The 23,835-nt window shown below is 35.5% G+C and overlaps 1 protein-coding gene across 3 annotated transcripts in view; it reads right to left on the bottom strand.

The window, feature by feature from the left end:
- Positions 1-23,835, bottom strand: part of CEP170 (centrosomal protein 170kDa) — a 78,778-nt gene that overhangs the window by 21,971 nt on the left and 32,972 nt on the right. For all 3 annotated transcript variants that reach the window (XM_009585803.1, XM_009585804.1, XM_009585805.1), the window contains 3 exons: positions 14,925-15,074; positions 8,414-8,540; positions 2,173-4,002 (listed from right to left, as the gene is read on the bottom strand). In XM_009585803.1, coding sequence (XP_009584098.1) covers positions 2,173-4,002; positions 8,414-8,540; positions 14,925-15,074 — 2,107 coding nt within the window. The remainder of the gene's footprint in view (positions 1-2,172; positions 4,003-8,413; positions 8,541-14,924; positions 15,075-23,835) is intronic.

Raw genomic sequence — 23,835 nt, 5'->3', positions numbered from 1 at the left:
TAAATAGCCCAGTAAAAAAATTATGTAAGAAGCTTACTGATACAGACAAAATCTGGAACTCCAAATCCTAAACAGTAGTAACAATATTCTTTACTTACATAGTAACAAGACTTGATTAATTTATTAAGCCATTATTTTATTCTGAAAGTATCTGACTGCTTTATTAATTGCTTTCAGATTTTCGCCTTTACATTGATACAGGCTTCTCCCTGATTTTGATACATAAACTGATAAAGCTTTTTGTGACAGAAGCTATTTCTACTGTAGATTTTTCTAACAATGGTCTTTTTAAAATACCTAGCTTATTATGTTGGGGTGGCTCATGAGAAGATGGCATCTTTTTTCTCTTGAAAACAGGGTATTTTATACAAGCTACAGTAAACTTTGACTGTGTAATACAGGTAAATGAAATGAACATTAAACAAAGATGACCGTGATAGACTAGTAGACTGGGAGGAAAAGGTACACCCACTCCCCTGAACAGAAGCAGCAAACCACTTCAATGCAACAACCTGGGAAAAGTTTAGGAGGCATGCAATAGTTCACATGAGCACAAAACTCAAAATACATATACAGTTTTGTGAAAAAACTCAAGAAGCAGCGAAGTGACAAGTAACACCTGGGGTTTACCTTTTCAAAAATCAGCAATATCACGATGTGAACTAGTGTTGATTACTAAAATAAACATATAGAACCAGTCTTAACTGACACTCTTCTCTGACCTAATGTTGCCACCTTTCAGGCTGCACACATCAATTTAAAACTTTCGTTAAAATTGAAAACATGCTACTTTTCCAATGATATCTTACAAGGAAAGACTGAGTTTGCCTCTGAAGTTTCACCTTTTTTTTGTATCTTTGTAGACACCTGTCATAATACTAAACAGATTTAACTTTACAGTTCAGTGAACACCTCATTTGTATCTCTACAGAAATTTCTATTCAGCTAATAAATGACACAGCCAAAAGAGACCTGTCTGGGGAATAAACACTGCTAAGAATCCTAAGAAGGTACGTTTATGATATACAAGCAACAAAAGGGCAGTAGGACTGTGGGAAATTGAAGTGTCACAGATGTTTATATCAACTCGGAATGGGAAGCAGTAAAGGATAATATATAATCTCAGCAACACACAAAACTGGAAGCTATTCTATTTATTTTTTCTTAGATTGTGGATTGGCTTCAAATAAGGTCAAGCTGGTAGTATTACAATTCAAAAAGCGGACATCAATTTTAGATATTCATTCCACAAGAAAGTTGACTTATTTAGAATTACCACATTTTAATTTTGGTTGATTTAATATTGCTGTTGGAAGAAAACTAGCAGCCTTTCACACTGCTTGCACTTAAAGTGTTATGTTAACTTCTAACAGAATAGTAGGTTAAAATTAATCAATTGTACAGATTTTTCTTTCCACACATAAGATAATATTATAGTAAAGGAACAACCACACAAAAGAAGATCAACATGATTTGGAAATCGTGATGCAATCATAAATCGTCATGATATGGAACAGAGAACAGAAACTACTCCAAGGCAAGGCAAACATTTTAATATAAATTACTTAACTTTACAACATTTAGTTAGGTAGTGCTTGTGTTTAATTTTTCCATTTGTTACTTCATTGTTATTATTCTTATCAAACAAATCTCAGTTTTGAGGTTCTGGAAGCTAATCTTAAAATTATAGATATAATTCTCCTACAGATGCTCAGGGTATACCTCAGGGAACACTTGCTGTTCAGTATATTTACAAGCCTACCTTACAAATAAATATTATATCTTCTATGTAGTGAAAAGTGCTGCTGACCTTCTGAACTTCTACTATTATGACTTGAGCAAAGAGATCTCTGCTCTTAGTTTTTGTACTAATGCAAATCAGTGCTGCCACACCTGAATGCCTCAATGCAATTCTTTGTTACTGGTTTCAAGTTTAAAAAAAATCCAAAGAGTTAAAGGCTTACAGTTCCTTGTCTTCATGATTTTAAGTGAGAAACATTCACAAGCCCTGTCAAGGAAGCCTCTTACTCCAGAGAGAAAGACTGCATCAACTAACACTCAACAAATGTTTCATAAGAATTGTTCCTTAAAAAAAATTTAAAAATAAAAAAAATTTCCACACATGAAAAAAATCTAGTATTGTATAAGACTAGTTCAAATAATCTCACATACCTGAGGGAGAATTATGAGCTGAAGCCAAAGATTTGGATTTTGAATCTGAAAGTCGAGAAATGCTGTTGGCTCGAGTTCTAGCAGAAACTTTACTACTGTCTCCTGCTGATGTTAGCCTTGCACCACTTCTGATAATAGCTTCTGGGGTACGAGATGAGGCAGTGCCTCTAGTTATTGTTGCTTCAGAATCACTACGTGCTGATAAAGAGCCAAGTCGAGTTCTGCGAGGTTGAGCAAGTAAGTCTATTCTGGAAATACTTCTCCTCCCTGATGGAGGTTTTGACGTAGAACTTGTGGTGGACACTTCAGAAGCCACTGAAGCTTTATCGGCATCAGCAAGCTCACTATCTGAGGCTTCACCAAGCCGTGCTCTGCGCAAGAGAGAAGTCCTTGTAGGACGAGGTCTTGGAAGAGTGGTAGATTTACTAGATTGCCCAAGTGCAACAGGAGAGGTTTTTGATTTAGCTGACTTTCCTTCCATTTTGGAATGTAAAAGTTCATCTGCTGAGGCAAAAGGAACTCTTCCATGTGATTTTCCAGAGTAGGTTTCCTGGTCAGATGATAAGATATCAGAAATGGCAGAATGAGGTACGCTAGATGTTTGGTCATCATCTGTCAAATCTACTGATGGTTGTCTCATTCTTCCACTGGATTGCACAGTTTTGCGAGCATCAGCTCTAGACCCACCATCTGAAGATCGACCTTTAGTTTTCTTTTCCATCTTTTCTCTGGCACTTGTTGCAGAAGATTTTAAAACCTCCTTTGAAGGGGAACCGGAGGAACATCTATCTTTATATAAGGTTGTAAAGCTCTTCCGCTTCTGCGTGGATTTTCTTTCAGTGTCGCCAGTAACAAGACTGATTGTGCTGGCTGTATCTACATCTGATTCGGGTGAGATGGAATTATCTCTGTTATAGCTAGGGGTGTCAGGACCTTCATCAGTTTTATTTTCTTCACGTAATTTAGCTTCAAGGAAAGCCATTACAGCTTCTGTGTCTTTCAAAATGAGTGTTGTATCTAGACTGGAATCCGTGTCCATTGAATCACTTCTGTCACGTATCCTGTTTGCAGATGCTAAAGGGGCAGCAGATCCACTTTGCTTATTAATGTGAGGAATAAGTTCTATAGGTATATTTGTGCTAGGCTTATCTATAGTAAAGCTACCTTGCCTCACTAATGGTTTTGAAGATTCCTTTTTATCTCCTCCAGATGCTTTAGGACTTTGTCCTTTAATAGTTTCCTCATTTTTTCTTCTTTTTCCCTCACTCTGCGCCAACTTCATTTCTGCTTTATTTGTAACATGTCCAGGAGCTCTGTCTTGATTATCCAAAGTTTTGGGTGACATAGCAATCTCCTCCTTACCCTTCTCAACCTGGTTTGCAGCAGGTTTTGTAGAGGATAATTTTGTGGGTGTCCAGTGTCCTTGCTCCTTTCTTTCTTGCTGTTGAATTTTTGCTAAAGCTTGTTTCACCACGGAAGTTTCTCTGCCAGTTTCAACTCTCTCTCTACTGGAAGAGCTGGGGAAAGAAAAAACTTTGTCTCCAGTAGCTTTGGGCGAAAGACCATTCATTGTTCTGCTTGACTTAGCTGCACTTCTGCTGTCAGCATCTGAGGCACGAGCTGGAGTTTCTTTCTCCTGAAGTTCAGTGTCTTGCTTTTCACCTATTTCTGATCTCTGATGAGATGTAGTTTTTGCTTTTGAGCTTTCATTCACTTTCTCTTCTTTTGGAAGCTGTGGAAGTGTCCTCCTCTTTCGCTCACCTTGGCTGGTCATAGAAGCAGCTGAACCAGTGCTTCTAATGGAAATACCAGATTCACTGATGTCTGTGTCTAAAAATGAGAAAGAAAAAAATATTTGAGAAGTCATTCAATAGCAAGGTAAATAGAAACATTGAATTCTTAAGACTGTGTAAGACTAGTAAAACAACATAAAACAGAACTAAAAAAAGTCATTAGTCCATCCCTCTGTTCTATGGCAGGATGAATTATACTTAGACAAATATATGTTTAAAAACATTTAACAAGTTCTTAAAAATCTCAGTTGATGGAGATTTGACTATCCCTATAAGCTATTTGGGTAGATAGCTCTTAAAATAATTTTCTTATTCTTTAACATGAGCTGGACTTTCTCCAATTTAGCCCATTACTGCTTGTCCTATTCTCATCATTTTTTTAAACACTCCTCTTATTACAGAATGGAAACTCTGTGAATTATATTAACTACTTCCAAACTATAATAAGTAAGTTGTACATAACTAGTTATATTATTTCATTTCACTCTTGCAACACATTTTGTAATAAAACCCTAACAAAATCATGTGCTAACATAATTTAGAATGGGTATCTCCTGATTAAAGCGATTACATATATCAAAAAAGTATTTCTGTATTACTAGAAGCAGAATGTTAAGAGTGTCATACAAAAAACCAGTTCATTCTACACAACCCAAGGTGCTGATACAGAACATGTGTCTATGAAAGCAATGTCTAAAAGGTTGCAATGGAATTACTGCAATGAACCATTTCTGGTTTATCACAGAGACATGACCAGGACAGAAAAAGCCATCTTCCAAAAGTGTACTTCCTAAAACTAGCATATTGCAGGAAAAGGGAAGGAGTCATTTAAGAAGCAGGGTAAGAGTGCAAAGACAGAACAACATCCTTTCCTCCTGCTCTGCTACAAACAGGCAGAATTTCTTTCCAAACATGGATAATTTTGGTTGTGATTGAACCATTGCCTGTTTGCGTGGTACCTTGGGCTAACTACTACCTTGCTGACACTCTGTGACTGTATACTGGGAAAGGGAACATTTCATGAACATTTGCGTCATTCTTGCAGAAGGACTAAGGTATTTTTTCCTGCCTCATTGTACTTTCAGTATATACGTTCCATAATATGAGCTAGGATCGCTCTCATATAAAAAGGAAAGTTTTCATAGGTACAAGAATTTGAGCTACATGAGATACGCTCTCCCTGAAACCAAACTCTTTTAGCCAGCTGTATACACTGGGACCATATATATGAACGTAAAGTTTTTATGCTCTTACAGTAGGTTAAAACAGGTACACAACAAATCACTGTTATATCAGCACACCATTACAACAGGGAGTGAAAAACAAGTCTTACATTCCTAAACAAATTCAGCACCAGATTTCAAAGCTACTGAATAGAGTAAGATCCCACTCCTTCCTCCCTGCTTGCCTGTTCCACAGTTCAAGGTCTTGTTTCACCAAGGGGCTACAACCTCTCCCTGCGAAACCTCCCCTCAAGGAAGAGGCTGCAGTGCTGGGAGATCTCTTTCAGCAGTATTGAAAAGCCCTACTCCTGAAGAAAGAACTTACTATGGTTGAGAGAGCAAAAAGAATGCTTTTAACCCAAACAAAACACTGTAGTATAGAAATATATAGAAAATGTATAAAAAGCATCAAAAGAACGCAGTACTACTGCTAAAGCACTTTCATTGAATTCTTAGTGGATATAGAATGCTCTTTAGCCAGAAAAATATGGCCATCCCATGAACTGTTGCAAGGAATAATTGATGCTGAATACCCCCATTTTAGAAACCAAACTTTATTTTTCCACAGTGATGACTGTGCCCTCCTTGCCCATTTAACAAACAGCATTCGTGCTGTCAGAAACAAGCCTTTATTACTCAGAGATAGTATGAACTGCTCTATGAATTGCTCTGACTTTGAATGTTTGGATAGAAAATAATTCTTTTTGCAAGTTCATTTGCCAGTTGTTGCAATATAATGAGACATACTTACTAATGCACATCTGTCAATTCACTTTTCACCAGGACAGATCTATAAACAACTGCTCTGCATAACCTGTTGGGATCTTTCTATTAAGGCTTGCCACCAACATTAGTTGTTCCAGGAATATAAACTGGAGTACAGGGCTTCCCTCTCTGCAAGAATTCTCTAAGCACTTAATTGAATATCAACAATCATACTGTATGTATACAATTGTACATATCTGCTACTTTCTATCTGAGCTCTTCAATCTTTCTTTTCTCTTTGCACAGTGTCACACCTTTGATGAAGAATGCAAAATGACTCACACCTTTTTTTGTGTAATCCGTGTTAGGACACTCATTTGAGAAGCAAAAGGTATCTCTTCAGTTACTAATCGATACATAACAGCAGCTTCATTTTGGAAGAAATTCCCAGTAATATTTCAGTTTCACCTTTTTTTTTTTTAAAGTAGTCAAGTTATTTTTTCAACTTTAGAATTAAAAGTCATGTTCTTTCTCCTTTCATTGTGCCAGAATAATACACAGAATTAAAAGCTAACTCTTTTGCGAAGAAGCTAACTGGCTTTTTTCCAGTAAAGAAAAAATTGTACGGGTAAGATCTCTATAAAGAACATAGAAAGTATCTGAATTAATTTATTAGTGTTATCTGAAATCTCAGGGCAGTAAAATAAATCTATCACAAATCCACTTAGGAAATGCATGTATTAGTTACAACTAAGTTAAGATGTTTTAAGAGAAATAGAGAGAATTTGAAAGAAAAAAAGTATAATTATTGCCTATGGGATTCAAGATTGAGCAGTTCGGACAATGGTTCAGTTCATCTAACCTGGGTCAGGAACAACGGGAGTTATCTAAACTTACCAAGAAACCTAACATTTGGGCAGAAAAATATGGACAATATAATTATTGGGTTTTTGCCCCCTCCCCCCCCCCCCCCTTTTTTTTTTTATATATGACATGTGGAATAAATAAACACTTTAGAGAAATCTCTGTCACTACACTTTTACACTGGTCTGAGGAACCAAGGTGGCAGGGGGGGAAAAAAACAGCGAAAAAACAAAGAACTTTGTAATAGGCAAATTCTTCTCTGCAGAAGGCCTGACTGCTGGGCAGGGTGCTGGGCCCAGGTTTGCAGTCTAAGCAGGGAGAGAATCACAGGGTTCCGCTCTGAAAGCAGTAAAGATTCAGTTTTATCAGTTGAAAATGCAATCTTCTGAGAGACTAACTTATAGGTCAAAGATGTAGCTTGCTCTGAAATTGTAACAGACACGGATTCTTGAAAATCTGAAGAAAGCCAGCAGCTATAACAAAAAAGTAGAGAACACACATTACACTTGTGAATGTAACTTTTGGGAAAAAAAAACCCCAACAAAAAACAAACCTAAAGAGATGCTCAAAACTACAGAAAAAAAAAAAATTATTCTACTCACCAATGCCTAACAAGAGGTTATTGGACATGTTCTGTAGATGGTAGTTTATCTTCAGAAGTAGTGTACACAGAAAAGCATTTCTACTTCTAAACCACACTTTTTCCCCTAATGTTTTAAACTTTGCTTTGATGCTGAAAATTTCAAAGTCAGCTGGAATAAGAGGAAATGCTGGAATTGCAGGACAAAAACATATCTCAAGTAGTAGACAAATAATTAGTTACTTCTTGATCACTAAACAGCATATCACTTTCAGAATATGAAACATTCATTAACATGACATCCCTTTGTAGTTACCAGTCAATTTTGTAATGAAGAGCTACATTAACTCCACCTCAGTACACAAGTATCAGCATAAAAATTACACTAGAATTCTGTGTTAAATATCATCCCTAAGGAGAAATTGAGAGGAATAAAACAGCAGAGGAGAAGTAAAGTAAGATAAGCAACTCCTTTATAGTCAAGAGTATAGATCTTAAAGAACAACCCATTTAAAATAAGAAATGTGAATAGTTTAACTAAGGAGAGACATAGCCTGAACATCTGGTACTCACAAGAAAGAGAGATAAAGTTGCTCATTGCTGAGGAGAAGGTTTCTATGGTTTTCAAGAAACATAGAAGGTTTTCTATGTTTCCAAGATAATGAAGTATGCTATGCTTCAGCTGAATAATAACTGAATAATAAAGTCTCAGGTTGGACTGTTTAACAACCAATCCATTAAAGTCCAGTTTGGGGCCAGTACTGAGAAAGATGTAAGGAAAAAACATACTATGCAGACCAACCCAAACTGCATTCAAGTGAAAGTTTCTTTAATATTAAACAGTTTCTATATTTTTTATTTTAGTAACATCAGTTTAATATTGGCACTCTTCTGCCATGCCAAACAACACTACTGTGGAGCTCGTTTTCATGCTGTTTCTTCTCAATGACATGAAAGAATTTCAGGTGAAGATGAGGTACTAAGAGTAAGAAAGCTGCTCATGTAGGTACATAATTACTCTTTCCTCCCTTTCATAGGTTTTTTCAGCAGAAATTATGACAACAAGCTTTTAATACCGTTTTCTAATGGAGCAGGCACAGATGACTCCAATCTGATGTCATCTTGGTCATGACGTGTGTGATTAGCAGCCAAACTGGCCCACTGTGATACCCAACGTTTACTTCCAGGGGTAGTAGAACCTTCCTAAGCAAGAAAAAAAGAAGAAAAATTACAACTGTTTGATAAAAAGCATGTCCTCTTTCCAGGTTTTTCCTGAATAGATATGTCAGACACTATTCTCCTGGAGGAAGTTGAAAAAGGAGTTTACCTCAATAAATTTTATAGTTACCAGATTTAGAATGGTAAACAAGCAAACAAACAAAATCTATATAGTTGCAGAACCAGTACAGAACAAACAACATTTTCTAGTGCAGTGAACTATCAGACATCAGAACCTATATAAAAACATATTCGTTTTAAAAGCAGGTTACTTCAGTCCTTAGCTTAGAAAAGCAGGAAAAAACCCCATGGGGTGTGGGGGTATGTGTGTTGAAAAAATTAAAAATGTGCTTCAAGAAGACAAGAAAGCGACATTTTACCAGTTTAGAAGACCCTCTTGTTCAGATGAAATATTGTATTTACTTCACTACAGAAAGACTACCTTAAGGACTGAAAGAGTAAGATAACTTATGATGGAAAGGAAAGGAAGATCAGATTATTTGTTTGGCCTAAACAAAAAAAGAAGCAAAGATTAGTTTTAAATCATCCTACTGGGTAACGGTGAAGTCAATGTAATCGGTATCGGATCATTTTTTGCAGCTGACCTAGAAAGGAAACTAATTTAGTTTCTTGATGGGAAGCCTTCTGAAACCTTGAAAATTTTTAAAATGTAAAGAAAGTAAATATAAAATTAAACCATCTTCTTATGATGTGTTGTTACAGTATCTTAAGTGTTTTTTTTTTCCAAAAACTGATTTCTAAATATAATGCAATATTACTGTTTTATCCAATATATTATAGTCCCTCTTGCTCACATCTCCAAAAAAAGACAGCAGGCAACTCTCGATGCATATATATGTGCATATATGCGCACGCACGCAGGCTGTGTGTGCTATCAAAGGCTTTATAGAAGTTGACATTGTCTAATTTATTGGACTCAAAAGACAAAGCACTGCAAATGACAGAAATAATTGACTACAGTTCCAAAGGAGTTACATAACCATAGGCAAGTCAAACAAGAAATCACAATTCAAGATCAACAAAAGAGATGGGAAGGACATGGGGATACCAGTAACTTGCTTAATAAGGAAATTTGTAGGAGCTATTTCAAAGGTCAGCTGAAGCTCTGCTGCCCGTTCAAATCTTTGCACTTCTATTCAAACTGCTGATTTTTGCCTAATGCCTTGGCCACTCTGGGATTCTAGTCTTTGACCAGGAAACAACTCTATAAATTTTATAGAATTTATTTAGTAGAAATGGAATGGTGAACAATGTCATCTAGTGTATGATGACTTCTTTCAAATTAAAAGTTACTTAGACATTTGAGAGGACTTGAATTTATGATCTTGAATTTCTTCTGACTAAATGAATGACCCTAATTAATGCAAACAAGTGCAGCATCAGGAATCTCTTTCAGAGTATTATGAATGTGGTAAGTCAGAGATGCACCAAATCATCTGTTTGAACTATTATACAAATTTCCACATTGTAAATTCATTTCTTAGAATCAAAATGTTATAAAATTCAATTCTAATAACAGCAAAGGAAGGCAATTCAATGTTTCTGTTATTTATGGGCATTTCTGAACACAATGCAAGGAAAAGGGTGCCAGAAAGAATATTACAAAAACCCCATGCAAAAAAGTGCAGCATTTGTGCATTGACAACTACTGCTGAAGCCTCATTTTTCTTTCATATCTCTAAACTTTCTTTTCTCTATTTCCTGACCATACTAGTTAACTTCCATCTTTACTAAAACAATTACAGCCAAAACCAAATATGATAGAAGTCCAGAAAAATCAAACTAGTTTGATTTGCTACAGAAAAATCAAACTAGTTCCTTGTGTATCACCTAACCAATTCCAGAGATACAGATGTGATATGTATCAGAAACCTGAATTCCACTTCACCACAGAGAAATATATTAAGACTCTGCAGATTAACTGTAGTAAAGCAACACGATAAATTACTTTTCTCTGAAAGTAATTACACTGCCAAAAAAATGTTTTCTACATAGCAGCGGATGTAAATGTGTGTTCTGCCAAATCTCTGTATATACAAGCACAAACAACAAAGCTATGAAAAGCAGTTTCTTTTGATAGTAGTTTAAGCACATCCAAAAGATGAAAGGTTTATAAAACACACATTAAAAAAGTCACATTCAGTTATCCTAATGTTCTTCCTATAATCCATATCAATTTGCATCTTACAGGCTCTCAAGTAAGCAATCCTCCAAATCTTCTCTTGAATACCAAAAGGAATTTCCTAGTCTTTCAGAAAAGCTGGGTTTACATAACAGAGAACAGCCTTCTAACTTCATGTTAAATCTGCTTTCCCTTATGCTTATTGCATATACAAATTATATTGGAGTAACAGATCTTCAGAAAATGTACCAATGGATTTCTGTGGACGACTCATTCAGCCTGAAGATTTAGGGCTTCAGGCTCTGCATTTGAAAAAAACCCACAGCAAACACACATGACACCTGGAAGCATCTCCAATACTTGGCATTTCAGAGCAGAATAATACTTTTTTAAAAATAAATTTCAAGAAGCTGAATAAAAAAAACCCCAAGAAGCCTTTTCAGACACATACTCCAGTCATTTCATGTTGTAAGAATCATATTATGCCATCCTTTCATAAATTGAAGTGCCATCTTGAAAGCAGTCCTTTTAGTCCCTCCCCACTCTACCTGCTTCAGAACCACATTCCTCCAGAAGTGATGATCTTTTTTGAAATTTCCATACTCTATTTATTTACAGCCAATGTCTTCACATTTGTTCCTGGAACAACATTGACATCTATCTCAGTTCTTTTTCCTTCTGTGCATTTACTCCACTTATACAGCAAAACCCAGCAATTGTACCCATCTCAGCTCCTACTTTGTAAGACTAAATGAATTGTATCAATCTGTTCTTGTAAGGTAAATCTCCATTCCCTTAATAACCTGAGTAGACCTCTTTGTACCTTCTCTACTGTTGTATTCACGCTTCTTAACCAAGAATGGTAACAATTCTAGTGCTAGTATTTCAGAGGAAGTTTCACCAATACTTTCTACCACAGTGAGAACACTTCCTTTTTCTACTGACAATACATTTTCCAGGGTATCCAAGAGTTATATTTGCCTTTTCACGGCCTTATGACATTGGTGACACAATTATCCTATGTTTCAGTGTAGTATCTAAGTTCAAACAAAAATCAGGTATCAAACTTCAGACTGAATGATTTGCTCTACAGAAGGACAGGAAATTAGTGTAATTAGAGAGGACAAACAAAAGGAAACGCAGCCTCTAAATGCACACAGTTTTCCACTTCTAAGAAGCAATATAACAAACATTTACATGAATAAAGTTATTAAGTATTCAGAATGTCAGCGGTATTATTTATTTTATCTTCAGGGGAAAAGACATGAAATGGGCATTCAAAACAGGAAAAAGAACATTGTAGTCAATGGCATTAATGACCCTGCAGATGCAGAACCAGGTTTCTAACTGTGCTTGCAGTCTTAACAAAAAATTTTAAAAATCCCCACAAACCAAACAAAACCCATGTCCTTAAGAAGCACATCAAAACCAGTGTTGATAAAGCATGTACGTTATTTAAGAACTGTGGTTAGCATAGGTAACTGGCCACTGAAAATTAAATGGAAGCTGAATGGACAGATCAGCCCAAATGTCTGCAGTATTTTTATTAATCAAGCTCACATAGTAAGAATAAAGAATAGTAATAACAACAACAATAATATTCTCTTTGTTCTCTATCTTATTTAATTTTTGTTCTTAAATCACACTTACCTTGGTTGGCAAGTGGCAGCTTATAATACAGAAAATAAAAACATTTAAATATTTCAAATTTAGTATTTTTACTGCCTATCTGTAATCATTGAAAAGGCAAGAACCAGTGCATGCAGGCTCAATCCAACTGTGTCAGACATTCACTCTGCATTTTATTTAGTCTCATGACATACACTACTCCAAAGCACCAAAGCTTGTCATATCAAAGGAAAAGTTGAGAATTTTTTAGGTCCTTTCCAAGACCATTATTCACAGTACTTCACAAGCCCTGTAAAGTTAAGATATTTAAGTTCAGAATAATCTTTCAACCTCAAAATCATTTTTATAAAATCTTCATAATTTCCCAAGCCATCTTTTACATCTTCCTGAATTGAAATCTCTTAAATTTTTATTCTCTGCTTTTTCTATGTCACTCATGTTCTGAATTTGCCTCATTCTGCTAAATCATCTACAGGTACAACTGTGATGGGCAGCTGGAACAAGGTCCAGCCACAATCTGAGTGGATGCAAGCCTGGGACACTGAGCTACCCTGAAGTTACCTGACTATTTAGCCAAGATCTTCAATAAGGTGTATTAACTTATGATCTGCAGCTCAGTAATGCAGTAAGTCTTCCAAAAACTACAAGCAGAAAAGTTTGTATATAATGAGAACATGATACCCATTTGTACTTTACAAATCAAACACATTTGCCAAACACATTTAATGATAAAACAAACTGAGTGTAAGTTTGGAAATAAGACTTTAAATATTACAATCTTCTCTCAATAGTTATCCTCATCATTGTTTTCCATTATGATACTACAAAACACACCTCCGTTTTTCTGAATTAGCTTCTCTTTTACTTCTATGTATGTATCAACTAACTTCTATTTTTAACTTTCCCTGGTAAGCTTTTTTCCATCTTCATCTGTCCTCATCTCTTCTTACACTAATTCTTGCTATATCCACATTGCTTATGTCAGTTTTGCTCCTTTACCTACTGAACAACTTTCATTTTTTCCCCTATCATGCCTCATAATAATCTTGTAAATTAAGACTATGCCAAATCATGCATTCCCTTCCCAATATACAAAGACTTTTTTACTCAGCAAATTACTCAGTAATAAAAAGGCATCATTCTTGTAATTTCAACCTAAATCAAAGTGAGTTTTACTATGCCATTGCCAGAAGGATTCTTAAACCTGCCCTATGATTGCAGAAGTCGTCTCAGTCTTCTAAAATCAAACCCTGTTATTTGCAAAATATGACACTTGGAAAGCTCAATTATGTTCATAAAATAAATCACATATTTTTCTGCTGCTTATGAACTTATAGAAATGGAAAAATATCAATACTTTTAATAATCTTGAAAACTGATATGGCACAAAAGAGCTGAATGCTGCAAAAGGCATGAAAAAGAAGAGAGAGAAAGACTGTAGTTACAGATTCATGCAAAGCAGCAAGGTGAAAGGTAAAGTTTGTCTTCCACATGACACGTCCATGCTGTGTGGCAATAATTTACTCGAAGCAGCAACCTCAGAGAAACTATTCAAAGATACTAATCTAGATACATTAACATAGTGTATCAAGACTGCACAGTAGCTAAAATACAGCCATGATGAAGCACACGTTCTCTAGGAGAAACAGATTCGTAGATACTAAAACCAATGTATTTGCATGGCAGGCATACAAAGTCATACTTTAAGCTCTTGATATATTCCAGAAAATTTGCTTATTTATAAAGTTTGCTAATTTACAGGATCATATTTCAGAAACAGTTTGCCATGGCAAGTAGAAATAAGCCTGGTGTGCTTCGTTACTGTTACCAGATTAATTCTGCTCCAGTGTGAGCCTGTTCCGTTCCCAACACATTTCAAGTTATAGCTTATCCATCACAATGATATCAGAATGTCTCCCGAAATTTCAATATGAAATACGATTACATCTAGCTTGTGTGCATATTCTGAATCATATATAAAGAACAGGCATTTTCCTTTGCCTAATCTTTCACCAACTGATTAAATTATACTATTTCTGAGGCAACTAACATAAGTGACTTCTCATGAGTGGCATCTCACTTGAGAACTCAAACCATGAATGTAAAAACCTGAAGTCCTCTGGCTTCGGAAAAAAATCTGAAATGTATTATCCATAATTTTTTTCCTAGCTGACTTTGTATCACACATTAAATGCCTACACCTTATTTCTGAATTTTAATATAGTTACTCGCTTTGGGCTATGAAACATAACCAGCTTTTCCTCAGTTCTGCTGCATAACTTACAAAAAGCATATACGGTGCAAATGTATGTTGCAAATACAATGTTGCAAGGAAGCTCCTGCTACATTTCCAATACACTGGTGTTAGTGCACGTAGAAAGGTAGCACAGTTTAAAACACCTTCACAATGTAATGTGCCTGTCTCTGACAGAGAAGTTTTGATAATGCAATAAGGGCCTAAGAAATATAAAATACTTATAGATCTGAGCTAGTATTTTTTAGGCAAGGTTTTGTTTGCTGTTTAACACTTACTGGTCAGTTATTAGTGCTCTCTCTTATCGGAAGAAAAAAGAAGACCATCAAAAATTAAATTCTACCTCTGTGTCAAGAAATCCAGTTGTACTCAGTGGTCTTTTTTCTTCCAGCACTACTGTAGCAGAATTTATAGCCCAATCTTTTACTAAATCTTTCTGGTTCTCGGTGATAACAGGCCTATTATAATCCTGGCTGTCATCCACTCCAAATACCTGAAAATGAAACAAACCATTACATACATTAACCCAATACCATCCTGATACAATGTTCAATGTTAATGGATGGATGGTGGCATGCTGGGTAGTGAGTTTAAATAGTTTTTGTTGTATTATACTTATCTGTCATCTTGGTGAAATCTACAGATTAAATAGAAGAAATATCTACAGCAATTAAAAAAAGAGCAGAAGTCTATGTCAACACTGTGAAAATTCAAGGAACTGCTAGTTGGAATGGTCAGACATGAAAAAGTGACACTTTGATGAAAGAAACAAAAGGTAAAGCCAAAATCATTATGAAAACCATTTTACAGTCCATTTCCCAATTAAGGGAAAAAACCAATTACTGGAACCATCAAATTTTCAGATTTTTGCAATTATCTAGTGAAAACAAGAAATACAAATGCTTACATCTGCTGCTAACATGCTTCTTGAATTACTTCTCTAATACAAACAAAACTTCAGTTTTCCATTTGCCAGGGACTTAGCAGATATTAGAAGTCCACCAGATCTCACAAACCATGTAGCCTCATCTCATTCAAGATGTGACTTGCTATAGTTCTTCTACTGCACTGTTTCCTACTGATACTTACATTAATTCCTTCCGCTTCTGATAGAATAATTTTCCCATGATATTTAAAACCATAGAGAAAAATACTAGAAAAATGTTATTATCATGGCAATTTAGTAACAAGGACCCAAACAGGAGAGCCAGCATATTGTCTGTCAAATTAAGGAATATGAACTGCTTTCAGAATTGATGTATACTTCAAAGCTATTTTAGAGAATATTTTGTATCTTGGAAACATATAATATATAAAATATATAAATTTCTGCCCAAGAAATGATAAATTCACTACTACTAAGTACTTGGACATAAAAAAAATTACAGAATAAAAATAGAAAAACCCCACACATAAAAACTGGCTGCTAAAAAGAAACTGTAACATCAAAAATTGTTTTGTCTTAGAGAATGACAAAGAAAAGCAAAGAAGGAAATGACCTTCACAGATGTTATCATCCTGTAAGAAAAAATTACTAGTGCAAAAGAGAAAAAGATATACAGAATTATATTCTCCCCAAAACTGTAATTCAGTTTTGCACAGTAAAGCTAGAGGACTGGTTTATTAAAATTCTGAACAAGGTTAGTGTATTTAAAATGGATTGACCACTAGATGGCCACAAACCATAATGTTTTTTAGTGACTGAGAAGCAGATGAAGGAGAAAAAAAAAAAAAGCACCCTGTCATTCAACTCCTGCTTATGCTCTTCTAAATGTCCAGAAAGATGTTGCTATAGCATTCATACATTTACAACTGAGGAAGCTTTTTCAAATGTGTTGATTTGTATTTTGCTCTCGTGCAAAAAGCCTGCTTTCTGCAATTCTGAAATTCAGGCAATGCTCCTTAATTTTCAATTAACACATAAATCATGTCTAGATACACCTATGCACCAGTTGCTGAAGAGTATTTCATAAATATTTCTTTTCTTAAAAAAGGTGTGATATAACATGTTTTCTCTTTAATGATACACTTTTGATTTGTTCAGTTGTAGCAATTTCTGAAGATATCATCCACTGCCTTCTTTCTTTGACTCTATCGCTATTCTGCAGTCACTTTTTTCCTTGTTTAATGTAGTTCCATTGATTACAGAGTTTTACACACTCTTTTAAATGAAGGCAATTCTGATTTTATCGCATAAGCACCTGAAGGAAAATATGAATTCAACATTTCCATATCTAATCAGGACTACAGCAGTAAACTGCTGTCTGTAAATTGCTTCATATTATCTGGTGGCACATTCATTTACCATGTCAAATTTCCTTACCTGCATCACAAACAGCAGCACCTAAGGTTTCTTTCTTTCTAGTACTGAAGTCCTATTTAAGCAAATTTTGTTATTCTTCTTCTATTACTGAGATAACTACAAAACCAAATCTGAATATTGCCTATTTTTTCTGTGAAAGGTAATATGGCTAGCAGTAAGACCCAAGTAATAGATTTACCTCCTAATACTACTCCTAATGCTCCCATCCTGAATATATAGTGGGGATATCATAGGCCAGAAAAGACAAGCAAAATATTTTGGGACACTATTATTAGAAAGACAGGGAAAGCCTCTTCTTCAATAAGTGTATATTATTGCACTACAGATTCATTCTACATCTAGGACCACTGGTATGTGCATACACCTGCCCTGTCGAAGTTCCATTGCAACACTACTGTAAAGCTCCTCTTCTCAGCAAGAAAAAAGAGACTCACACAAGTGTGATCTAGCTCAAAGACTAAATTTCAGAACTGTGATATATAAAAACCCTTTGAAAACAATGCCATTAATACATAATTAAGACTTTAAATATGAAAACTATGCAAAAGATAAACCAACTCATGTTTAATATTTGACAAAATTTAGAACATCACTTACACACCTGTACCACATCTGCAGAAAATCAATACTATCAGAATTTCAGGATTAACCAATCCACTTGCACTGTTCACCAAATAATGAGAATATACCCTCAAAAGAAACAGCCATGGAATAACCTGAAGGTTTCTGCTGGAAACTGTTTCTCTACCATTTCGAAAAATGCAATTTGTACTTTGCAGGTTGCTACGATAAGATATGTGTGCAAACAGTGGGCTGTTGTGATTGAAGCCTGAACAGATAGAGACCTGTATCTTCCTACAAAGACTGAATGACATTCTTCAAGGCTTCCAGTTCTTCAGATGTTTCTGTTCTTTAAATATCTTCATGATTTCAAAGTCATTTAAGGGAAATCTAGGCGGTAACTTAACCAAACCAAAAAAATCCTCAGGAAACGCTGATGATGACACCCATCGTTGCATCTCTTATCTATTTATACAAAAAGACTGAAGTTTTTTTCTGTAAAGCTTGTATTTGTCAGAAGCAGCAGCTACAGCTTTAAACAGAAGCAACTACCATCTGTATTTTGATTAACTGTGTTTTGGGGAAGAAAAAGATGAAGCCACATTCCAAGATACAGGTTTGGACACGGCGAGTTGCTTGAAAAATGAGAAGAATGCCTTTTTTTGTTTTATTTTTGATAAAGGAGGTAAAGGGAGTCTACACATTAATTTAGGACTTCAAGAACTTTCCTAACCATTTCAAATCACACGTATCCAGCACACAACTCTCAATGAAGAAAGAAGTTTCCTAAATCTTTTACACTTTTTTGTATCACTGTAAACAATAAGGACTTCCACATTGCATTTTTGGAGAGAGTCTGGGGGATGGGGAGTAATACGTTTATTTTTTAACTTAGGTAGCTGTATGTACCATGAAGAAAACAATTCCTAGAAATATTTTTTAAAAAAAAAAAACCCAACAGATATTAATGCTGTTTTTTAAACAGATGTCACTTAAAAATGAAAATACCAGAGAAAGATATTTCCAAGCTAACAGCTTCCTACAAGCAATCATTCTGGAAAGTCTTCTGCCCTGCTCTGTCCTATTATTGTTTATTTTCATGAAATTATGTTTTAGCAGAAAGACTAGATTATTTCATCCTGAATGCTTCAAGTTTCATAAAGTTACAAAACAAAAAACAGGATAATCTTCACAGAATCCCTGAAATTTGACTGATGCGGAAAAATCTAGGCACTGTACCAATCTGCGCCATTACATGGGGCTCCTGCAGGGTCTCTGCCACACGGCTGTAGTGGTGGAACTGTCAGAAACATTGTATGAACTGTGGTGGTGGTGTTTAAAAATAACTTCATTGTTACGAAGCACGAAACAATTTCCACTGCAAATCAGGACATTTTGAATGGCAAGGAAACGACAACTGCATGCATCTCCCAATACATGAGAGACGTTGTCTAACTGGAGGGAGCTCAGCAGGGGCCACAAAGATGGTCAAGGCTGGAGCACTTTCCCTGTGGAGAGAGTCTGGGGAAGCTGGACTTGATCAGTTTGGAGAAGGGAAGGCTTTGGGGATGCCTAACAGCAGCCCCCAGTACCTATTGGGAGCGTATCAAGATGACAGCCAGGCTTTTCACAGTGGTGCATGGCAGGAGGACAAGGGATAACTTGCCTAAGTTGAAACAAGAAAGGTTCAGACAGGATATAAAGAAAAGCTTTTTCACTCCGAGGATAGCCAAGCAAGGTTGCCTAGTCTCTGTCCTTGTAGGGTGTGAAGACCCAAATGGATAAAGTCCTGGGCAATCTGTCTGACCTCAAAGCTGACCCTGCTTTGCACAGGGGGCTGAACTAGAGACCTCCTTTCCAGCTTACATGATCCTATGATCCTTAATAACTGTGATCCTAGATAATAACAACTTAGCATCTCAGGTCAGCCTTCTAGCTCAAAGAATCAGTCTTGAGAAGGCCCAAAGGGAAATCCAATAATTTCTCAATTGCGGAATTGCCAACACTATGGCTGACATATAATGACGTCTCCTAAATCAGCAGGGAAAAGGGAGTTCATGAAACATACTTTTCAATTTCAAAGCAATGAATGGTAAGCTCTCCAAAGATCCCCCTGTGATACTCCATTTACATCCTGTGGTTCCATCAGTAAAACAAAGAGACAAAACAGCAGGCTAAAAATATAGCAAGTCCCAAAGCATCACACTGTTTTACTTGCTGGAATGCAAACTCAGCCTGAAAAGTACAGAGGCGAAGTACAAAATAACTGATGGCAAAACAACTGCACCTTCATGTAGATATTAATAAATTCCATCACTTTATGTCTGCGACAGTTTTTCCAATTTTGTAACTGAGAATACCTGGTTTACCTATGTAAACCAGTAATTTTTAAAATTCTTTATCCAATAACAAACAAGAATTAACAAAATCTATGTAACACAAAACAAGCAAGATGCAATCATTGCAAGAAGTAGTGGCGTATTTTTGGTGACAGCATGAGTTACAGGACCAAGCCTGAGCACGTGCTTTGTCCTCTTCCACAAGGGGAATTTTTGTGGAAAGCAGAGTAATCTGTTTTGGCAGGCCATACGCGTTTCCCTGTGAAAACAGCTCATGACTCAGAGCACACCCACTTGTCACCATAGCCGAAACACAGCTTTAACACGAGCTAGCTTTAGTGATCAGGAATTGGTCTTGTTCACTCTCCTTTCCTCTCTCCCTGCCCCCTAACAGATGAATATCTTTTATAACACAGATGAACTATACTAGAGGTCAATATAATGATTTTAGGATTAATTATCAAAAGTGATAATTCTTTAAAACCACAGAAGCCATTTTTCTTTATTGATATATATATGAGACCTTCTAGAAATTGAAATAAAAACTGGTCAGAAAAACTAATGGCAACAGGAACCATTTTTTCTGAATCAAAAGGAAGAAAATGGGTTAGCTAAAAAAAAAAAAAACAAACCCACCCCACTTCACATTTTCCTTGTGTGCTTTTTATAAACTTTAAAGTTCTTGAGTAAGAAAAAACTTTTTTCCAGTTGTATCTCATTTACATTCCTTTCACAGTTCCTGATGTTGGGACTTTATACTTACTTTTATTTAATTTCAGGACATTAATTTTAAACTATTTCATGGTTTATGAATATCACACCTCAGTTCTACAGTATTATAATTACTCAGTACTTAATGTCCACAGATCTAGTTCCTCATCCAAATCATTACTGAAGATACAGATATAAATGGAAAAAAAAGGCCTTATTTGAGACTCCTAATAGATATGTTCACTCAGTTTTATAGCAAATTATGTATATTATAACAGGGATTCTATTGTTCCGCATACATACTTACTACACAAAGCACTAGAAAGCATTTCTAAGAGCACTAACACAAACTAAGAGCATAAATTTTATTCAAAATACAAATCTGAAGAATTCTATCTAGTTTTAAAATTTTGAGTTTCTAAAGTTTCCCCAATAGTCTTACCGTTGTAGTCTTAACATAAAGGATATGAAGTAATTACTAATATTATTAAGATAAACAGAAAACCAACCAATAAATAACAAGGATTCCAGCTGCAATTCAGAGAGCTAGAACTAGGAACCTATCCATTAATGATGGTATTTGTAAACTAAAAGTATTTGAATGATTCTCCTTCTATTCTTTCAGATCTTAACAAGAGTTACAGCCACAATCTGGAGATGTATTTGAAAAGGATGATGATTTAAATGCTATTAATTTCAGTGCAAGCAATCTGTATACAAGGAGCAGAACAAAACCCAAAGACAAAAAGTACGTAAAAGGGAATTCAAAGATGAACGGTTAAAAAAGCAAACTAAATCAAAGCGGAGCACAGGTAAAGGACAAGGGGCTGTACTACACAGTGCATTAAAGACCATGGCAAAAGGACCATGGCAAAGGAAAACAAGGAGCAAGTAATTAAATTTGGAATAAGGTATTTGGCATTGTAAAGTGATGTAAATTATAATAGCAATTATGTTTCATAACTTTTTAGGGGAAAGGAAGATGATGAGTGTATTTGATAATAGTAGATTTCAGAAACTGAGCTGTGAACTGTTACAGTCAGACCAGCAAGAAAAAAAAAAGGGGTTGGGAAGGGGAGGGGAAAGGGGGGGAAGAGGCATGAATTTGGAAACACAAACAGGATTTGGACACAGTTTGGATGTACTAAGCAAGATAAACCACACTCAGAGGATGCTTGATTGATGGGAAGATAGGATTCCAGGGAGCAGGGAAATGGAAGAGGCTTCAGATTCATATTGCAGATCATCTTGGCAATGATGTCCTTAGTGTTCAGACTGAGGTCCTCATAATTCTTCCAAAGAAGGTAGTCCAGACATTCATAATATACAGTAAACTGGTTGTTAAAAGTCAGAGTTACTGATCAGACAGGAGAGACAAAAGGCAAACATTTTCTTCTCACCTTTGAGGAAATGTGATGAGCCACAGTACAACGCCTAAGCTCACTTTGTGTTTAGCCACTACGTGAACTGTGTTTAACCAAGTTGCTCCTGAGAAGTCTGATTTTAATAACTTTTGCTTGTTCTTGGCAGGTATCCTAGCCATCTCAGGCGAACAGACTGTGCAGGGCATATCTCATGAATAACCATGAATTTTCACAGAAGCTGTTTATGTCATTTTGACTGTATATTGGAGATATAGAATCAGATGCAAGACACTCTGGTATAAAAAAAGCTACGTAAGGAATGAAAAAGATCAACGTGCCAAGTCTAATAACTTCATCTTACCAGACACTGGTTACATATTTACATGCATACATATTTTGTACCTGTTTGCTATAGTGAAGAATTAATTCTCTTTAGAATTCCAAATTCAAAAGGAAACAATAAGTTTAGAGACTGTAAGACTCCTCCCCTCCCCTCAGAAGAAAAAAGATTATAAACATCCTCTGAACTCCTGACAAAATTTATACGCTCAGATGATTTGATAGGCTTCAACTGTTCTACTGCTTTTTCAGCATTGTATTCATAAAATATGGCCATTCTGCAATCAAGACACTCTGTGGGGCTAAAAGGCATTCTTTCTAGAAGAAATTGCTGAAGCAATGGTAAAAGCAATTAAACCCAGAGGGTGTGAAAAGACAGAAGATCTGAAAGTCATTTTCTGAAAAGAGATATATCTGTCTTGGTTCCTTAAACAGTCATTGAAACATGCTAAGATTTTTTTTTCTCTCCTAACTTACTCCCTGCCCGTTAACTCTTTTCAGGTAGTTTGTCATTTATAATACTACAAAAATTTGCCAAGAGGAGTTCCATAATGTGTATGTTAACTCCGTAACAAGAGGAGTTATAATAACATGTACATGAAGTATTACAATGAAAAACATCTCCCCATCCCCACTCCACTTGCACTCTAAATGTAAGTTTTTGGATGAACACAGTTTTATTGAAAGAGTTCAGAATATACATTTTCCAATAAACCTTGCAGATCTTAAAAAAATGTTCTGATTTGGCATATGGCTCCATGGTTTAAAATCAATCCCTGCTGTGCATTGCACACTATTTACAAATGATGGAAAACTACAGAATTAGTCTATACTCACAGAACTAGACTGATATATACAAATGTAATAATGTAATAGAATACCTACTTATAGTTTTGTCACTCTTACTTTAAAAATATTTAGCATAACATTAACCTCAAACTTGTCAGTCCACAATTCTTCATTTAGCAGTTATTTTATGCTTAATACAATGTTTCATGCTATCTGCAAGATTATTGATAAAACTTTAAGGTTTGCAACAGAGAAGACAAGATCTGGTAAACAAGCTTTATAAACACTTAAAGCAACAACAATAAAAAAATCATTCAAAAGTATACAGTCTTTGAGGAACACATTAGCCAGTAACATAATATGGTATGAACAGACATACCCTGGGAGCAAAAAGGATAAGGAGATTCCATTTTATTATAATCGCCTTTCAGAATAGATTCCCATTCATACACATACTCAAAAAAAAAAAAAAAAAGTCAAACCAAACTGAACTATAAGTATCATCATGATCAGAAAGATGTAGAAAATGAAAATGGAAAACCTGGTATCTATATGAACACCAACACATCTCTCCCTCCAAAATTATTAGTTATTCCAAATTTTTAAAGAGGAAAAAAGAATCTCTCTCAAGATTGTGTCAATAGAATAATATTTTATGTATACTCTTTGCATAATACATAATCAAGTAAAATTAAAGATGATAGCATGTACATTAAAAACAAGGTCATTACTATTATGGCCTATCTACATAAACAAAAACTTTAAAACAGCATCCTCTTCCAATTTAAAATAAATTGGAACCTGATCTAAAATATGAGCTTTGCATTG

Source organism: Fulmarus glacialis, unplaced genomic scaffold, assembly GCF_000690835.1.
Source record: "Fulmarus glacialis isolate BGI_N327 unplaced genomic scaffold, ASM69083v1 scaffold1189, whole genome shotgun sequence".
In the NCBI taxonomy this organism is placed as follows: Eukaryota; Metazoa; Chordata; class Aves; order Procellariiformes; family Procellariidae; genus Fulmarus; species Fulmarus glacialis.
Note: the sequence above shows the minus strand (reverse complement) of the source record. Positions and strands in the feature narration are given on the sequence as shown.